This window comes from Rhea pennata, chromosome 20 (genome assembly GCF_028389875.1).
Source record: "Rhea pennata isolate bPtePen1 chromosome 20, bPtePen1.pri, whole genome shotgun sequence".
NCBI classification, from domain to species: Eukaryota; Metazoa; Chordata; class Aves; order Rheiformes; family Rheidae; genus Rhea; species Rhea pennata.
Genome location: NC_084682.1, coordinates 7,377,143 through 7,393,532, shown reverse-complemented (window position 1 = coordinate 7,393,532; position 16,390 = coordinate 7,377,143). Strand labels below are relative to the sequence as shown.

At 50.4% G+C, this 16,390-nt stretch overlaps 2 protein-coding genes across 5 annotated transcripts in view; both read right to left on the bottom strand.

The window, feature by feature from the left end:
- LOC134149629 (NADPH--cytochrome P450 reductase) overlaps nucleotides 1-4,448 on the bottom strand; it is a 33,341-nt gene extending 28,893 nt beyond the window's left edge. Inside the window, exons 1-2 of one of the 4 annotated variants that reach the window (XM_062592871.1) lie at nucleotides 4,372-4,443; nucleotides 3,222-3,328 (exon numbers count right to left, since the gene is read on the bottom strand). The gene's annotated coding sequence lies outside the window, so the exon portion shown is untranslated. Of the gene's footprint in view, nucleotides 1-916; nucleotides 936-1,329; nucleotides 1,385-3,221; nucleotides 3,329-4,371 lie in introns of those variants that run through there. The other 3 variants (XM_062592870.1, XM_062592873.1, XM_062592874.1) reach the window with 3 other exon arrangements.
- A 1,496-nt stretch (nucleotides 4,449-5,944) lies between these two features.
- Nucleotides 5,945-13,394, bottom strand: RHBDD2 (rhomboid domain containing 2). Its single transcript, XM_062592833.1, has 5 exons — nucleotides 13,356-13,394; nucleotides 12,724-12,991; nucleotides 11,167-11,568; nucleotides 10,625-10,775; nucleotides 5,945-8,424 (listed from the first exon to the last, which is right to left on the bottom strand). The coding sequence occupies exons 1-5, from the start codon at nucleotides 13,392-13,394 to the stop codon at nucleotides 7,992-7,994; spliced, it is 1,293 nt and encodes a 430-aa protein (XP_062448817.1). The 3' UTR covers nucleotides 5,945-7,991.
- Nucleotides 13,395-16,390: the final 2,996 nt, after the last annotated feature.

The following is a 16,390-nucleotide window of genomic DNA, read 5'->3' as shown; positions in this document are numbered from 1 at the left end:
TATGATCAGGCCTTGACAAAACAAGCTCAGGCATCAGCGAAATTTCTATTTTAGGCACAAGAAAGAAGTGGAACGTCCATCAGTCAGTCTAGCGCTAGGAACACTGCATATTTGAGCTTTCACTGTCACATCTGGATTTTTTTCTGGCCCACAGGCATCATTCAAGGACAGTAAAATGGTTATAAAAGCAAGGAAGGAACAAGAAGAATGGTTTTGTTGAGGCAGGAGGCAACTCTACTCTATGGTTGTGCCAAGGTAGGGCTATGCAGTGAGGTCATTACACCGAACAAAAGCATTTAAGACATTATCCAACACAAATTGATTCAAACTTGCCAAGCTGTCTTAAGAGAAAGCAAGCCAGAACTACTTAATTCCACAAGTGACCCTTCACCAGAAAAAAGGCCCTTCTCTCAACCTCTAAACAAGGATATGAGGCATCTCACCATCTTAAACACTTAAACACCTCTTCCGTGCAGATTAGTACGAGCTAGAACAGAAAAACAAGTGTTCAGGTTTACAGCATAAACAAACTCTGAAAACAGCAGGTAAATTGAACTCCTTTGCTAATTAATACTGTTCACCCACCTCCCTTCCCAGGAGGGACAAATTCAAAGCGTCACACTACAGGCACAGTTTGAAAGGGGAATGGGGACACAACACTGCTAACATTTTGAATTCCTGAAACCTTGACTTTGATTGCCCTTTTGCCAGCTACCACGGGCACTACTGAGTCGATCCAACTGCTTGGAGAGTTATGCCGCAAAATCTTTGCACCAGGCTACTCTATTAAAAGTATGCACAGTCACCCTATGAACACTCCCATCCGCAAAAAGCAAGGCAATCTGAACTTTATTTTACTTTTTCAAAAGCCTATGAAACAAGTCCAGCCCCCTCAATCACAAACAAAACTACGTACCAAGCAGGCAGTACAGACGGAGCCTACAACATCAACTCTGCACCTTGAAGCAGATGTCTCCATACTCGATGTAGGATACGATGCCCCCACGACAACACACACAAGTTAGGTGGAGAACGAGCAGAGTCAGAGGCAAGTTCAGTGCTGTGGCTCCTGCAGCAGTGGAAGAGTCACCAGACAATCCCATGAAGGAGACAAAGCCACAGGGCAAGCAAGGAGGCAGCCTCAAACCACCCCCAGGGAAATCTTCCCCAAATGGAAGGAATGATAACCCAAAGGGTGAAAGGGAAATCGTGAGGTGCAAAAACTGCAGTTCTCCAGCTCCACGTTCTCACTCTAATGTGGTCAACATAAGCAGAAGATACTTGACACCATTCTTCTTTCCCATTATAAGATTAAGTTGCTTCTCTTACCTCAAGTAGTCACACGTGTGCAGCTGTGTTGCACAACCAGGGCTTGCACAATCCTCACAGGCGTTTTATCAGCCGGCTGCTCGGAGCAGGCTTGGAGTTAGCAGAACCAAGAGATGCTAGTAACAACCCGTGAAAGCAAGTCAATAGATGCATTTCACAAGCAACCACACAGTAAGATCCAATGCGCTTGCCAATGCGGCAAAAACAGATCTACCAGTTCCCTAGGCTGGTTACTAAACCTTCACAGACGACTTGCACATGCACAGCCAGACCCAGATTCTCCAAGAAGAAAATTCACCCTACCTATAACTCCAAACCTCACAGTCTTCCAGACCACAGAGCGAGAATGAAAAGGACAATTAGTCAATGATTCTACTTGATTTCACTGCAAGGGGCCACAGTTTTGAAAGACCACTGGAGGCACAAAAGTGGTTGAAAACTAATCAAGAAAACTAATCAAGAACATTATAATAATCTGCTACTAGAGTTCAAGTTCAGCTACCTTTTGGACTTGCAACCTTAGAGAAGCCGCCTGCATTATAAGCGCTTTTCTTCTACTCATTGCAGATTCTGTGACTGATCAGCAGCACACGATTGACTGTAATGTTTACCTGGAGAGGAACAGCAGCAGATTATGAACAGCCTATAATTATTTTGCTCTGTTATATGAAATTTCAATCCCTATAACAACATTCTTCACAGAGGTGCACCTGTCATAGCAGGGCTCGTGACTCACTCTTCACAATAGCGTGTATAAAAGTAATCTTACTGCTCAGATCAAATGACCGCATTGTGAAAGCAACTTATGCAAGTTTTGTGAATTGTATTTTTAAATACAAGATACAAGAGAGCCTACACCAGGAAAGAGAACAAAGTTCAGCATCAGCAGAGGTAACTGTTGGATGGTTTTCTTTCATGAGAGAGGGGATGGAGAAAAAAATTGTAGGAGTGCAGACCTGAGCAGGGTGGCCTTTTGTCTAGCCCCTTCAAGACTGAGCAAACACATTATCTTTGCTGCCTCACAACAGCCAAAGGAGAGAGTAAGCATCAAATAGCTTTGAGTTGGGATGTGGTTCAACGTGCCGCTTTTGCTGCGGGGGGTCCCGAGTAAGGCAACTTGCACCACCAGGGCCCATCAGCTCTTCCTGCCAGACACCACCCGCCCTCCTCAAACCTCACTGTGTGTTTAGAGGCTCCAAGAAACAGGCTGCCACGCACCAGCAGCTCCCGAAGCAAGTGTAGAAGGGCCACCAAACTCGAGTTGAAGGGTGGCAGGGAAAACCTCCTCCTTACTGGCTCCGCCACCACCCAAAGGGCAGGTCAGGTTTTTGTCCTCACCCCTATCTGCACCTGAGGAAACGCACAACAGGAAGGGTCGCACAAGACCATAAACGGCATTTTGGTGTTACATCCCTGTGGAGTTCCTTGGTCTTTGAAGGGGAGGGGGGAAAATAGTTGCAGAAACCATGAAGTTGCTCAACCCTGTCTATCCAGAAGGCACCACCCCAGAGACTATTGATTGAATGGGAGGCACCTGAGAAGTGACAACAGAGCCATTTTGCTCTGTCACAAATAGAGCAGGACTAATTAACACAGGGTTAAGTCAGCAGTGTGACACTAGCTCCTCTTTCCCGCCCACTCTTCAGCTCCAAAGCTTTTACTGTGAAAGCTTAAAAGAAAGTGCTCAGCTGTTTTGGGCTTTTTGATGTAGTACTGGGTTTCCTCCCAGTCTTTCCCCCTCGTTATGGAAAAAGGGGGCTGCAAATACAATTCGCGTGTACCGTTCAGTTCACGTGCAACACACAAAGTTCTCCAAACAGCTTCAAATCTAGACGCTCTTTATGGGCTGCACTGTTCTGTGTTAAGAGCAATCAATCCAGCAAACAACGCACCTGAAGCAAAATCAAGAGGCCTGTTTGGACAACATTAGGTTCTTCAGAAGCCCAGTAAAACAGCATTTTCCTCATCCGCAGCATGTTTGCCCAAGAGCCTGCTTTGTCTGTGGCACAAGAGCTCATCAGAATTTGTCAAAGAACAGCAGAAATAGCACAACAAAACCCGTTCCCCCCGTTCTGGCAGGAGGGCCGCGTATGTTTGGGCCCATCACTGAACCCAGCTCTGCCGACTAACAAAAATCACGCTGCGCCAGGCAGTTCCGCACAAAGCCTAAAGCACTGCGGGAGGAGAGGGGCCTGGTCAGCACACGCCTTGTTTCGATCCCAGTTTAGAAACAGGATGTTTCTTTGAGCTTCTCAACCAGGTATGTGTTTGCGGCGTTTTGTTTTAAACCACAAATACAACCCAGGTCCAGTGCGTCTTATTCAGACTGGGCAGCAAAACCAAACGACCCCTGCTCCCCACACGCAGCCCACCAAGCGTTATTACTTCCTCTAACGCTCCAGCAGCTAATCCGCGGCAGGGCTGCGCCAGGTGCTGCCAGACCGCAGCGCGCCGCAGGCGGCACGGGCGGCCCTTACTCCCACAGGTTAAGATGAATTCCCAAGAATCAATTCCATTCCGATGACTAACTCCCAACGCTGTCCAGGCGTCTTCACTCCCTCCAGCTTTACGACTCCCAAACGTGGGATTTTCCCACCGTTTCCCGCTGACGGACGCAATCCCCCGAAGTACGGCTTTCCTCTCCAGAGCCGAGCCGGCGGCTCAGGCTCCCAGCGCTCGGGAGCTCCGGAAGAAGGGAAGCGACCGGCCGCCCGCCCTGCCTGCGGCGGGCCGGACCCCACACCCGCCCGGCTCGCCGCACCGACTTCAGCTTCGCACCGGCAACAACCGCCCGCAGCGAAGCGCCCTACGGGGAAGCTCCCTGGACGCGCGACAGCCCGGGGCGGGCGAGCTGCCTGCGAGGCCACGAGCCGGCCCGCGAGTCGCCGCGCTCGCCACCGCCGCAGCCCGGCGCCGAGGGGCCCGGGCGTCCGGGACCCCGCACCGCCCCCCCCCGGAACGAGGGGGCCCGGGCGCCCCGGGCCCGCGCTCTCCCCCCGCCTCGAAGCGCCGCCCGGCCCCGGCCCCGGCCCCGGCCCTCACCCCTCGGCGGCCCCAGGCGGCCCGGCCCGGCCCCTCCGCCACTTCCCGCGGCTCCCGGCGGCGCCCCGCAGCCCCGGCGCGGCCGGCACGTAGGGCGGCTCGCACCACGCGAGGATACGCGCCGGGGGGGAGGAGCCGCGCGCCGCCGCGCGTTCCTCCCCCCCTCTCGGCGCGGCGCCGTTGGTACGGCCCACGCCGCGCCCAGCCGGGGGAGGGGCTCTTAAAGGGACAGGAGCAGCGTGGAGGGGCCGCGGTTTGCGGGGGCCGTAGGGGTGCCGGGGGCCGTGCTGGCGGTCACGCGGTCCAGGCGTGGGGTGCTGGGGGTCAGCAGTTAGGGGCCAAAGTGGGGGGCTGGGGAGGTCAGGGCTGCTGGGGGTCAGAGGTCAACGTGGGGGTGCTGGGGGTCAGGCGTTGGGGGTCAGAAGTCAACGTGGGGGTGCTGGGGGGGTCAAGGGCTGGCAGAGTCAAGGATCGGGGTCACGAGAGGGTGCTAGGGGGTCAGGGGCTGGGGGTCAGAGGTCAAGGCGGTGCTGGGGGGTCGCCAGGCAGGACACAGGGAGCCCCCCGGGCCCTGCGTGCCGGGTCTCCCCCCTCGGGAGTCACCTGGGGAGCTCCCCGCGCCCACCTCCGCGGCGGTGCGCCCCTCGCCTCCACGGCCGCGGCGGTTTCACGGGGAGCGCGTGGAAGGACAAGCCTTTACGAGACAGCACGTTCCCGCGAGGGAATCCATCCCAGGCTGAACTGGCGTTTTACTGGTATTTTTTTTTCTTATTTAAAGAATAACTTTTAATTCTCCAGCTCCCCTCCAAGGAAGTGACCTGGTATTGCAACTTGCTATCACTAACACCTGCAACCTTGCTCAGTAGGCAAAGGCTGCTGATTATTTTTACCTCCCTCTTTATGTATTTCATTCCTCCCTTCAGTTCTCAGGCATATTTGCACCAGTCCTGTCCCAGCCCCTTCCCTCCTTTCCTACTCTCCGTGAGCAGGAGTTTTGGATTTACCCTCAGTCCCAGGGAAGTGAGATTTGGTAGGAATCCACTGCTGGAGGAGCTGAGGGTCCCCTGACTCATTTATATGACATTTTATATAGTGCTGGATTAAACAGCTGCCCTTGGGAAAGGCCGGGTATTAACTTTGCTAGATGCCATTTCTGTTGTTGTAATCGCCTGCCTGAAGGCCACCGAACACAGCAAAGATGCATTTCACGTGACTGCCCATGAATGACAGTGACTCTCACAAGCCAATCCACCACCACATTCCCCTTCAACCGCTCAACACCTCCCATAAAACAACTAAACGGAAAACGCGCCATTCCTGCATGGCTCTGCAAAGAGAGCAAATCTCTTAACACATCACCTGGTAAGAGCTGGAAAGGAAAAATAACCAGTTTCCAGCACACAAGTGTTTTTCAATACGCAGTACCGCTTTTCCCCAGTACGTGTCCTCCGCCGCCAGCCAGACACGCACAGCGAGCACTGAGCAGATGTGCGCAGCTGCCGCAGCCTGGAGCCCCGCTGGACCCGGCCCACACGTCCCAGTTCCCCACCCACAAGCAAACCAGGAGACTAAGTCGTTTGTCTTCCAGATTGTATTTCAAGCTTATGGTTTGAAGGTACACAACAGTTGCGACTGCTACTCATCCTCATCACCCTGCTATATTTTCCACACACCTCTGGAAACAGCAGTAGTAAAAATCATAGATTTACAGAAAAAAAATCTCACAAGGACGAAAATAAAGGCACTAATCAACATTTCAATGATTATCATTAGCATTTCCTTCCTCGTATTAAAAACATCCTTTAAAGTTCCAGGCAAGCCTCTCATCCTGTTCTTGCTCCGTACTAAACACACAACACGGCAATCGCTGTCAGCAGCTAATCAAAGTCAGAGCCATGGCGCCAAGTCCATCTGTGATCCCACACACACAGAGGTGAAGCAATCAGGGTGAGATAAAGCTGGCTACCGATTTTGGAAGTCCCACGAGCTGGTTTCCAGATTGCAGCATCTTCCTTCAGAAAGCCCCTGCCCAGCATCCTCTGTCTTTGCAAGCAGAGCTTCTTCCTAACACAAACCTGAGGTTCAAGTCCTCAGCCCTCACTTTGGGCTTCCCCCAAAGAAAGCCTCTGCAAAGCCATGTTACTGTAGCAGCCGTCCCAGAAGAGCTGCTGGAGAAGCAGCTGTACAGCTGGCTGTACACGTGGCTTCTTCAGGCACCAAAGAAGCACGTACATAATTTGGAGCATGCAACCACCAATGCTTACACTGTCTCCCAACCTTAACTCTTCCCCTAGCCCCAAAGAGAGCATGGAACAGTGCAAACGCTATTGCAGTCCTTGGGGGTAACAGGTTAGGCCCTGCAAGAACTCTTCCAAAACCACTAATGGCACTTTGTGGTTCACAAAGCATTTGGAGGGGGGCAAAACAAACATCTAAGCAGTAAAACAATGGCAATAGTTCAGATTCCACCTGCTTACAGAAAGAGAGATGGCAGATTCCTCCTGGGCATGGCACAGTGAGACAGCGACACAGCTGGAAGTAAAGCTCTCGCCCTGCAAGTCCCAGCAACTCAACCAAACTCTTCTATTACTACCACAGGCCCCACATGCTGCATGCTGTTCTCAGTCCCTCTCTGGAAACTCCCATCTCCCACTTGCTTTTGTTTTCACCAGCACTAAAGAAAACAGATGGAGATTGTCCTAAAGTTGGTGGGTGAGATACGCAAAGTGCAGTAGTGTTCACTGCACCACCCCTACTGGAATAGCTACATTCCAGTTAATTCTTCTAACCTGCACTTAAGGTCCCTTCTGTCTCCTTAGATTATCTGAAATATGCTCCCTGAATGCCCTAAATCCCTTATTAAAGGGTCTTCTGTTACTTTGCATGTATCTGAGGTTCCTTGTGCGCTATTAGAGATAACGAAGGCAACATCTCTGTGCATGCACAGACTGTAGCTAAGAACAAAACATAAGAACAGACTGTCAGCACTTAAAAATAGGTTTTGGGGAGCAGAAAATTGTGTTCTTTATCCCCCTCCCCCAGCCTTGGCTTCATAAGCTCCCTTCAAGGCATACTCTTAGTGGAAGAAGTCACTAGTAGGAGAGATGTCCCACTCCACATATTAAGTTATAATTCAAGGCTACCATGATTTTAGCCTCTCTTGGGTCCTAGTTAAATCACATCTGCCAGTGAGATAAAAGGCTAAGAGTGTAAGTGTAGATAGGACATGTCCTAATCCCTATGGCCTGGTTCAGCCCCAAATTAGTTCAGTGTTTTGACTATTAGCTTCCACCTGTACTTCAAGCCAGGGAACAGATACACTGTAGTGGGTGAATGGAAAAAGACAGTTACTAAAGGCAGGAATAAGAAGAGACTCCAAGACAGAGAGAAGTGCCAAGAGGTGATATAGTCCCCCAGCAATACTAAAAAGTATCAAAATTATAAAGGAACTATAAATAAAGTAGCCTGTGCTAGGGAGAGGGGTGAATGGCCTGCATCAGGCCTATCAGCCAATTTAGCCAGTCACCCCAGGCACAGCAAAGATGTCAGCAATGCGTTGATGCATAAGCATCACACACAATGGTCCCACCATGGTATGAGTCCTGCTGCTTTCTGGAGCATCAGTATACCTGGATTTTCAAGAGTTCAGCTGGCACTGGAGCTGCTGTGGCTGTTGGATACCCTGATGCCTGCTGAACCCCAGCCCGGTGCTCCATGCCCACAGGTATCTGTGAATCAGACACGCACAGATGCTGGTGGGAAGAGGACTCAGCTGGCTGGCAACACTGTCCAGGCGAGGCTCCAGCATGGGTTTGGATGCAGCAGTCTCCAAAGGCACCTCTGATTTGGTAGGGGGAAGAAGTGAGGCTGTATCCTGGAACACAGCTGTCCTGAGATCCCTCACGTGTCATAACATGGCCATATCCCAGAGCAGAACTCGGCTGAAATCCCTGGCTCTGCACACTGGGGTGCTGCATCTGGAAAGCAGGAAGAGCTGGAGGCGAAGAGCAGTAGTAGCTTTGTGTGGGGTAGGAGCCTGGCACAGGGTTAACCCTGGGCAAGAAGAAAACAAAAGGTTACATTGTGTTCAGAACTGACATTGCCTAATTAATGCTGGAAGTGTCCTGGGGATAGATCTCCTCCTGACTGTACTCAGAAAGGTCAAAGCAAACTATGAGACACAAGCAAAGCTCTTATTATGAACAACGCTGTGGTAAAAATAAGTTTACCAGTCTCCCAGGACAGATATTCCCACTCTCACTCCATACCAATTCCATGCTTACAGAATGGCTGCAGTTCCTGGCCCTACCTCTCTTCATGGAAGGAACATGCAAGCCAAACTGCAGTGTGCTTTAAGATTTCCATACCCATCCTTTCTGCCTTCCCCTGAACTACACATCCTTTAAGTCATTAACTGAGAAAAGCCACACCTACCAAGTGCTATTTATCAAGAATTCAAAGGTATTTGGTGCAAATAGAAGCCCAGAGTATGGAGCAAAAACGGAAAGAGAAGAGTGAGCCACAAATAAAATGAATCATTCAGAAGCAAGGCCTAGAAACAGCCTTTGCCAACAGAAGGAATGACTCACCCTGCTGAAATACATCAAGAGGCAATCTGCCTAAGAGCCAAAGCCTTTGGGACTTTAGGAGTACTGTTCCTCCCACGCACAACATCAAGATGAGTGCAGGAAGTCAAGACAATGATCATGAAGACCCCAACAGCCAAATTCCCAGCAAGAGTAAGGGACTGGCTTAGGCTGGAGTTCTGGGGATTTTTGTTTGTTTGTTTTAGCATTCATGGGCACAAAATATGATACAAAAGCCTTAATCTCCTAGAAATGCATCCTGTCTGGCAGCAACTTAGTGTCTGAAGATGTGTGAAATTTAAAATAACAAATGCATAAATAAAGAGCTCTTAGCTGGAAATAAACAAGAATCAAAATAATAAAATTAAGCCCCAGAAATAAGTGTAGGACTTAGGTCTAGAACACGGAGACATGTATATTCAGCCACTGAATTGGAAACATCCTAGAAACACCTTCCCACGCCCTGCTTGATAGTCAAATGTTTATGTAAATACATTCCAGCCAGAACAGTCTATTTATGTCCTCTCCCCTGAAGAAAGCAGGTTTAGACACACAGCTGAGACACTGTGAACAGAAGTTATTAGCAGCAGCATTACACTGATTAAAACACAGGCACAGCGTGTAGTAAGACAGTGTCGTCGTCCCCCGCCAAAGCAGTACTAGTACAGAAAGGAAGGAGTAAAAATGCTCCTGGACTTGCCTGGCCTCCTCTGCAAGCAGTTCCTACACAGGTTTGATCACCCTAATGGATCTATAAGGCTGCAGATAAGGCTACCAGTAAGGCTTTGCTGTTTAGGTTTTCCCCTCAGGTGAGGGCAGATGCAAATATTTGGGAATGCTCCCTCCTTGGCAGATACCTTACTGTGAGCTGACTGCTTAATCACCACAGAGAAATTAACACGTAACAAAAATCCATCCTTCCTCTGTGAAACTGAAATAGCATCTTAGAATAGCGGGGGGGGGGAGGGGGGAAACATGACCTATGTTTTAGAGCTTTTTAAAAGACAAGTGAATTCTCATGGCTTGTGGTATATTGAAACTTAAAGCCATTTCTGAATGCCAGCCACAGGCCCCAAGGTTTCCTCCCGCTAAAGCAATCTTGCCACATCACAAAAAACATGCATTGGAAGGTCTACAATAAATTTTGTAAGTGACATTTTTAATATGCTTTATTGCTTTGTTCCTGCACAGATTTGGATGTGAGTCACTTCACAGCATTCCTGGGAGGCAAGGTGGAGGAAAGAAAGATAAAGATCATACCCCATAGAGCAACACAACTAGGAACAAACCCCAGAAGCCCTAATGTCAAGGCAGAAATACGCAACTCAGCTATCGCATCAGCTGAGCTGCACATATACACATTGTCCCTGCAGCAAATGAGAGTCCTTCACCTCAGTTCAGCATTCAGCAAAAGAATTCACATTTAACTCAAATCAAGTTATCTTCCTTGCTCCATGAATTCAGCTTATGTGTGATACCTGTCAGGCCACTGTAATGTTGCTACTGCAATGCCACCAGGTGAGTATGTCCCATGCTTCCTGCCTCGTACTGCCCAGGATATGACTGTGACAATCAAAACAGAGCTTTTAAAGGCTTCTTAATGTCACTACTTATGTCACAAAATTTCCCTAGGTCATAAGAGTTTCTACTAGAACTCCTGTACTTACTTGCTGCTTTCAGAGGCTCTTCTCTCCGCTAAGGACCCTGGAATATATTTCAGCCCTGGTATTCTCCTTAGCAGACTGAAAGGGAACATCCGATCCAGTTTAGAGACCACTGATTCTGGAATATCCAAGCAGAAACAGTATCCAAGACCATCTGAAGCCAGCACTATGTTAAGGAGAGCTGCAGACAAAACGCACTCATTGCTAACAGAGTCAAACATGCAATTCCTTTGGGGCCACAAACCAGTTTCCTGAAGAATTCTTCCAGTACTGCCCAGTGCCATCTCACAGATCACAACCCTTCTCAGCTGCATTTTCGCTGCACATGCTAAAGCCACAATGACCATAGTGAAAGCGCAGTGTGAAAAAACAAAAGCAGAATTCAGTGTGGTGATAACCAGCAAAGCCAGGGAGAGTTTAGTGCAGGGTAAGAGCCATGAATTCACCTGGGGAACACCATGAAGCCAGTGCATCTTGTCAACAAGAAATGCACTATGTTCCCCCCTCCACACTCTTGTTCAGGTCTTCCCACTCAGAAAGGATACAGGCTTCCCCAGCCAACAGCCCACACAGGTTACTCAGGAAAGAAGAGTGAGGGATAAACCAGGCCATGCAGAGCATAAACCATGGCACCAGCACCACCGGGATCCTAACCCCCAAAATCAGGGCCCTCTTTATCCGTGAGCGGGTGGTGGACACGCCGAGTGTAGCAAAAGCGACTGGCATGAACCCTTTGGCATCTTCCACCTCTCCCATCCTCGAGACAACAGTCTCGAGTAAGAGGTATGAGAGAGCTGTCAGGACAGCGAATGCAATGGTGAAGAAGCAGTGCTTCACAGTGCCCATGTTCTTCTCAAAGCTGCCAGCAAAATACCAGATGATAATGGCACCGCAGGTCAAAGATATCAGGTCTTCATAGATAAAGATGTAGGTAACTAATCTGTGAACTGATTAGACCAGCATATTAGAAATGCAGAGAGAGCAATGAATGTTTTAACCCATTACAATTACAAGCTTGAGTGGAAGGAGGGTAAGCCTATGGAATAAATCCGGTTTTTTTTTTTTTTCAGTTTTATCCCAGCATAGAAAAGAGAGAACTTCAGGCCTTTAAAATCAGGTTTAAAGAACCAAATACAGTCAAAATAGGTGGTAACTTCAGTATTACAACATATGACTGACTCTTCTGCTTCCTGGGAATGTGCCTGGCAAAGGCCAAGAGTAACTATCGTAGATTTTAGTTTTATTACAAGACAAGGCAAGAGATGTCAAAAATGACAGTTACAGTAACTATGACCTTGCTCTCCTTGCAATAAGTACTGCAATCAAGAGATAACAGCTTCTTAATCTGCCATGAAAAACATGATGTTCCTCTCAGAAAACATCTGGAGGTTACCAGACCTCAGAAGAGCCCTCAAGTCAGTAGTTCTCCTGAGCACTCTGTGAGGACTGAACCCAGAAGTTCTCCATGTTCCTCCCCTCAACCTCAGTCCTACAGCAGAAAAAATACAGGACAGAGCATCACCCAATATAATCTAATGGGCTGCCCTGCAGACATGAGAGAAGGTGGCTAAATTCACCTATCAGTGCACAGTGCTAGGTTATTAAAAGAAATCACTGCATGATGGTGAACAAAAGACACGGCAATTAAGGATGAGATAAAACCACCATAAGAATATCATGGGGACTAAAAAAAAGCAAATGCTAGTATCATACCCCCACATTGCTTGGAGCCAAGGGCCAAAAATAGGGACAGAGGTGGGAGCAATAGGACTGGTGAAGGGCACAGGGCAGTGCTAGGAGGCAGGGATCAAGGTGGGAGCAAGGGGCTTGGTGTGCAGAGGAGGCCAAGGGGTGCAGGGGCCGGGCCGGGGTAGGCGGCTGATGGGGAGCAGCAGCCCAGCACAGGGAGGAAGACAAGGGGGAGCAGGGGCTCAGCACGGGCCAGGCCCGGGGAGCAGGAGGAAGACAAGGAGGAGCAGGGGCTCAGCACAAGCCAGGCCCGGGGAGCAGGAGGAAGAGGCCGGGACAGGCCCTCGGCAGCGGCAGCCCCGCAGGAAGGCGCAGGGCGGGGTAAGGCGGCAGCGGGGCGGCCGCCCGCTCACCTTCCCCCGCGCGCAGGGCGGCGGGGCGCAGCGAGGCGGCGGAGCGGGCGGCGGGCGGCCCCCACAGCAGCCCCGGTGCCGACGCAGCGAGCGAGAGCAGCAGCGTGAGGGCGGCGGCGGCCGGCGGGCGCACCCCCACCGCCGCCATGCTGCCGCCCGCCGCGCCGGAAGGCCGGGCCGCGTTGCCACGGCAACGGGAGGCGCGGCGCCGCCCCGTTTCCGGCGGGCACCGGAAGGCCTGGCCGCGTTGCCGCGGCAACGGGAAGCGCTGCGGCGCCCCCGGTTACCAAGGCGACGGGTGATGGCCCTATTCCCCCCTTAGCCGGTGTTAAACGGCCTCATGGGTCGCCCGGTAGCTCGGTCTGAAGACAGACCAGCGCGGCCACGCCACGAGCAGCAGCGCGGTTCCCAGGCTCGGCTCCATTAGGTTAGGCGGCGCTGAGGAAGGGTTCAAAGCGGGCGAGGCCTCTCTGGGCACAGGGCCCCAGCGTGGGAGGGTCCTAGAGCAGCTTTGCAGGGGGCGGCCTGGTAGCAAAGGGGTTGTGGAGCCCCTTTAGAGCACGCGTGTTCCCCTCCCTGAGCGTGTTCCCGGCAGCCAGGGGCACCGCAGAGCTACTAGTGCACAAACACACGTAAGCTTGTCTCTTTGTCTCAGCTAGGCAGGTTTCCATTTCTAAATAAGCCCTTCATCCTCTGAGGAGTCCAAAGGTACTGGGAGGTCCCGAGTCGAGTCAAAGATCTTCCCATCTCCTTTGTCCTGCTGCTGCCATTGTTTGAAATCTACCCTAATCCCCTAAACACATCCCACAGGGAGCAGCGGAGACCTTTGTGCAAAGCTCCCAGGTGGTCACAGACACACTAAGGCTAAGGACAACGCTGAAGATGACACTGTTTGGGTGAGATGAAGACAGGTAGAAAGCTCAACCCCTTTTTAATTAGTCATTCTAGTCACTGCTTGTTTTGCAGAAACTTATTTTAGTCTGTGGCAGTGAGATTTGCCTCCTGCTGTTGCACCCTGGGGGAAAGAAACAGCCCAACTTGTTTGCAGATCTGCTCAATCTGTACAGCTGAAATTGGAGAATGCTCTTCAATCACTGTAGAGAGGGAAGAAAAAAAAGAAAAGGGAAGAAAAGCAAAAATCACAAAATACTATTTCCTCTGCTCCTCTTTCAGTGCTGGTGAATGCATAGACTATCACTGAACAGAAACCCTGCAACTGTATTTTAGGGTAACTTTCTAAGCATCTTCTCCAACCTTTGCAAGAAGCCAGCAGATCTGAAACAACAAATGTGACTTACAAGACGCTCAAATTAAATAATCAAAGTTGCTTTGTTTTTCTGACTAAATTTCATTTTTGAAACAATTTCTCAATTTTAATGTGTTCTGTGTGGTTGCAAAGATCATCATCCCTTATCTCAGAAAGGGTTCTTCTCCAAGTCAATATTTGGCTTTTTGAAGTATCACTCTGGCAAAGATGGGTTTTCTTTAGCTTTTCTTTTTATCTTATAAAATCCTATTACCAGCCTTCAAATATACCAAAAGGTTGGTCTGAAGTCTCATTCCTGCTCCAAATCCATGGCTGAAAGTTAGATTGAATTGTCTGTGAGGAACGTGCATCAGCAAAGCGGCCCAGATACCCTTGTGCCCTTTGCTCCATCTGCAGAGGTCTAGAAGCCCTTTATCTGTTGCTGTTTCATCAGTGAGGAACATTACTATCCCAAAGCTAAATCAAATTATAGCCATGATCTTTTAAATGCTGACATACTCAGCCCTGGAAGAGCAGGTTGAGGGGGGCGAGGCGACAGCAATAGTGACATTACATTACATGCAGAATAACAGCTAATCTAGAACAGGAGATAAAGACATAGATTTGGGATGTTTTCTTTAATTCATTCTTAATCAACATCTCATCTCCTTTCTGGGCTGCATGTAATGTGAAGCACAGTGATGATTTTCCCAGGCACTGTGAAGTCTGACAGGCTGACAGATTGTCTTTGGAAATCCCATCAGCAATTCTGAAATGACTCAAGCCCAAATACTGCACATGGTGATGCAGCTGATAACTAAAAGATTTGAAAGACATTGACGGTAGCTATAAAATCAGAGCCTAATTTTGGTTTCCTCTGTCTCTTAGCATCAGAGAAGCCCCAGCATAAAACAGACACCCCGATTCAGCTCCCAGGATTTATGAGTGGAAGAGACCTGCTGCAGTTGTAATGGGTTTTGGACAGTCAGAAGAGTTGGAACAAGGCTGATACCACTTGCAGCAGAAGCCTCAGCAAAACTTTGTCTAAATAGGACAATTTTGCACAAGCAAACTGTGATTAGCAGCACACAGGATAGAGCAACAGAGAATCAGGTGCTGGGTTTATAAAGCAAAACATCTGTATTTTGGGGATTTCAGATCCAGTTCTGTCCCAAAGCACACATCATAGAAAAAAAAAAGGTGAAAAAACAGTCCTGCAGAACAGCTTGCCTCTGATATTTTCCCAGACAGAAGCTGTCTATAGCTGAGCTTCAGAGAAAGCACAGCAGCTTTCAGCTGCTAGTTGATGCAATTTCAAAACCCAGGCAATCTTCCCCACTGTTTTCATGTGTCAGCTACTCCAAAGCGAGTCTCATTTTATAAGAAAACAACAGCCAGTGTCCCAGCTGCAGCCCCTAAGCACATATCCCCTGATGCTCCAGACCCGTCGTTCTCGAACACTCAGCCCAGATGGGTATTTCCAGACTGGGCACCAAAGCACGGGCTGTGACCGTCCCTCCTTCCTCGAGGCGTGATGGCTAGCAGAGGCTCCATGTTTGCTCTGTATTTTAGCAGACCTCGTGTCACTTCAAGTCAATAAAGTCTGTTTTAATTTGATCCAGTTAACCAGCCTGTCCCTGTTCCCTTTCTGCACAGCAAAATGGTTTCCAAGTATGCTCTGTGTATTTATTCAGTTGAACTCACTTAGTCTTCTAATTTACACATAGTGATTCTCAGCCTCCCTTCAGGCCTGGAAAACGTATGTGCTAAGCCATGCGTCTCAGCGAGAGAGAGTGCTCTGTAAGCTGTTAAGGGACCCCGAAAGCAGAGTGCGAGCAAACACACGTACCCCACGACGTGCTCAGAAGACGAGAGGGCCGTGCGCAGGCGAGGGGAGGTGGCGAGCAACGGTAAAGTGTCCCCCTCACAGCGCACGGCCTCTCCCCCATCCCGAAATGCAGCACTGCTCTACTCTGGCAGCTGGGTGACCTCAGGCTCCTTGTGCTTCCCGCAGTGTTACAACGCACGACGGGACTAAGCCCCTGGCTCGAGGTGCTGCTGCTTGGGGGGCAGCTCGGTGCTTCACATCCCGGGGTGTCGAGCAGCCAGCCCTGCCTCCTGCTCCGTGGCCTGGCTCGGTGCGAGGCTCCTTCCGCCCGGAGCCGCGGCAGGGCCCGGAGGAGCCCGGCAGAGCCCGCACCCTTCACGTACAGCGCCGAGCACCCCGCCGCCGCCGCGCCCCCCCCCCCCCGCCACCCACCGCAGTGGCACAGCCCCATCCGCGCGGCGCCCCCTCCTGGCTGCGCGTCTTAGCACAGTCCCGCCGGCGCCGCCCCCCACCCCACCCCCCTCCGGCCGCGGCGAGTTGGTACGGTTCCTTAGCGGCTCCCCCCCGCCGCCGGCGGGCGAGTGGTAGGCGCC

Coding starts and splice junctions, on each gene's coding strand:
- RHBDD2 (XM_062592833.1), bottom strand. CDS start 13,394: ATGGAAACCTGCCTAGCTGAGACAAAGAGACAAGCTTAC. Junction 11,569..12,723: donor CGCCCTGCGCGCGGGGGAAG/GTGAGCGGGCGG, acceptor TGGTCTAATCAG/TTCACAGATTAGTTACCTAC. Junction 8,425..10,624: donor AGAGCCTCTGAAAGCAGCAA/GTAAGTACAGGA, acceptor CTTCTTGCCCAG/GGTTAACCCTGTGCCAGGCT.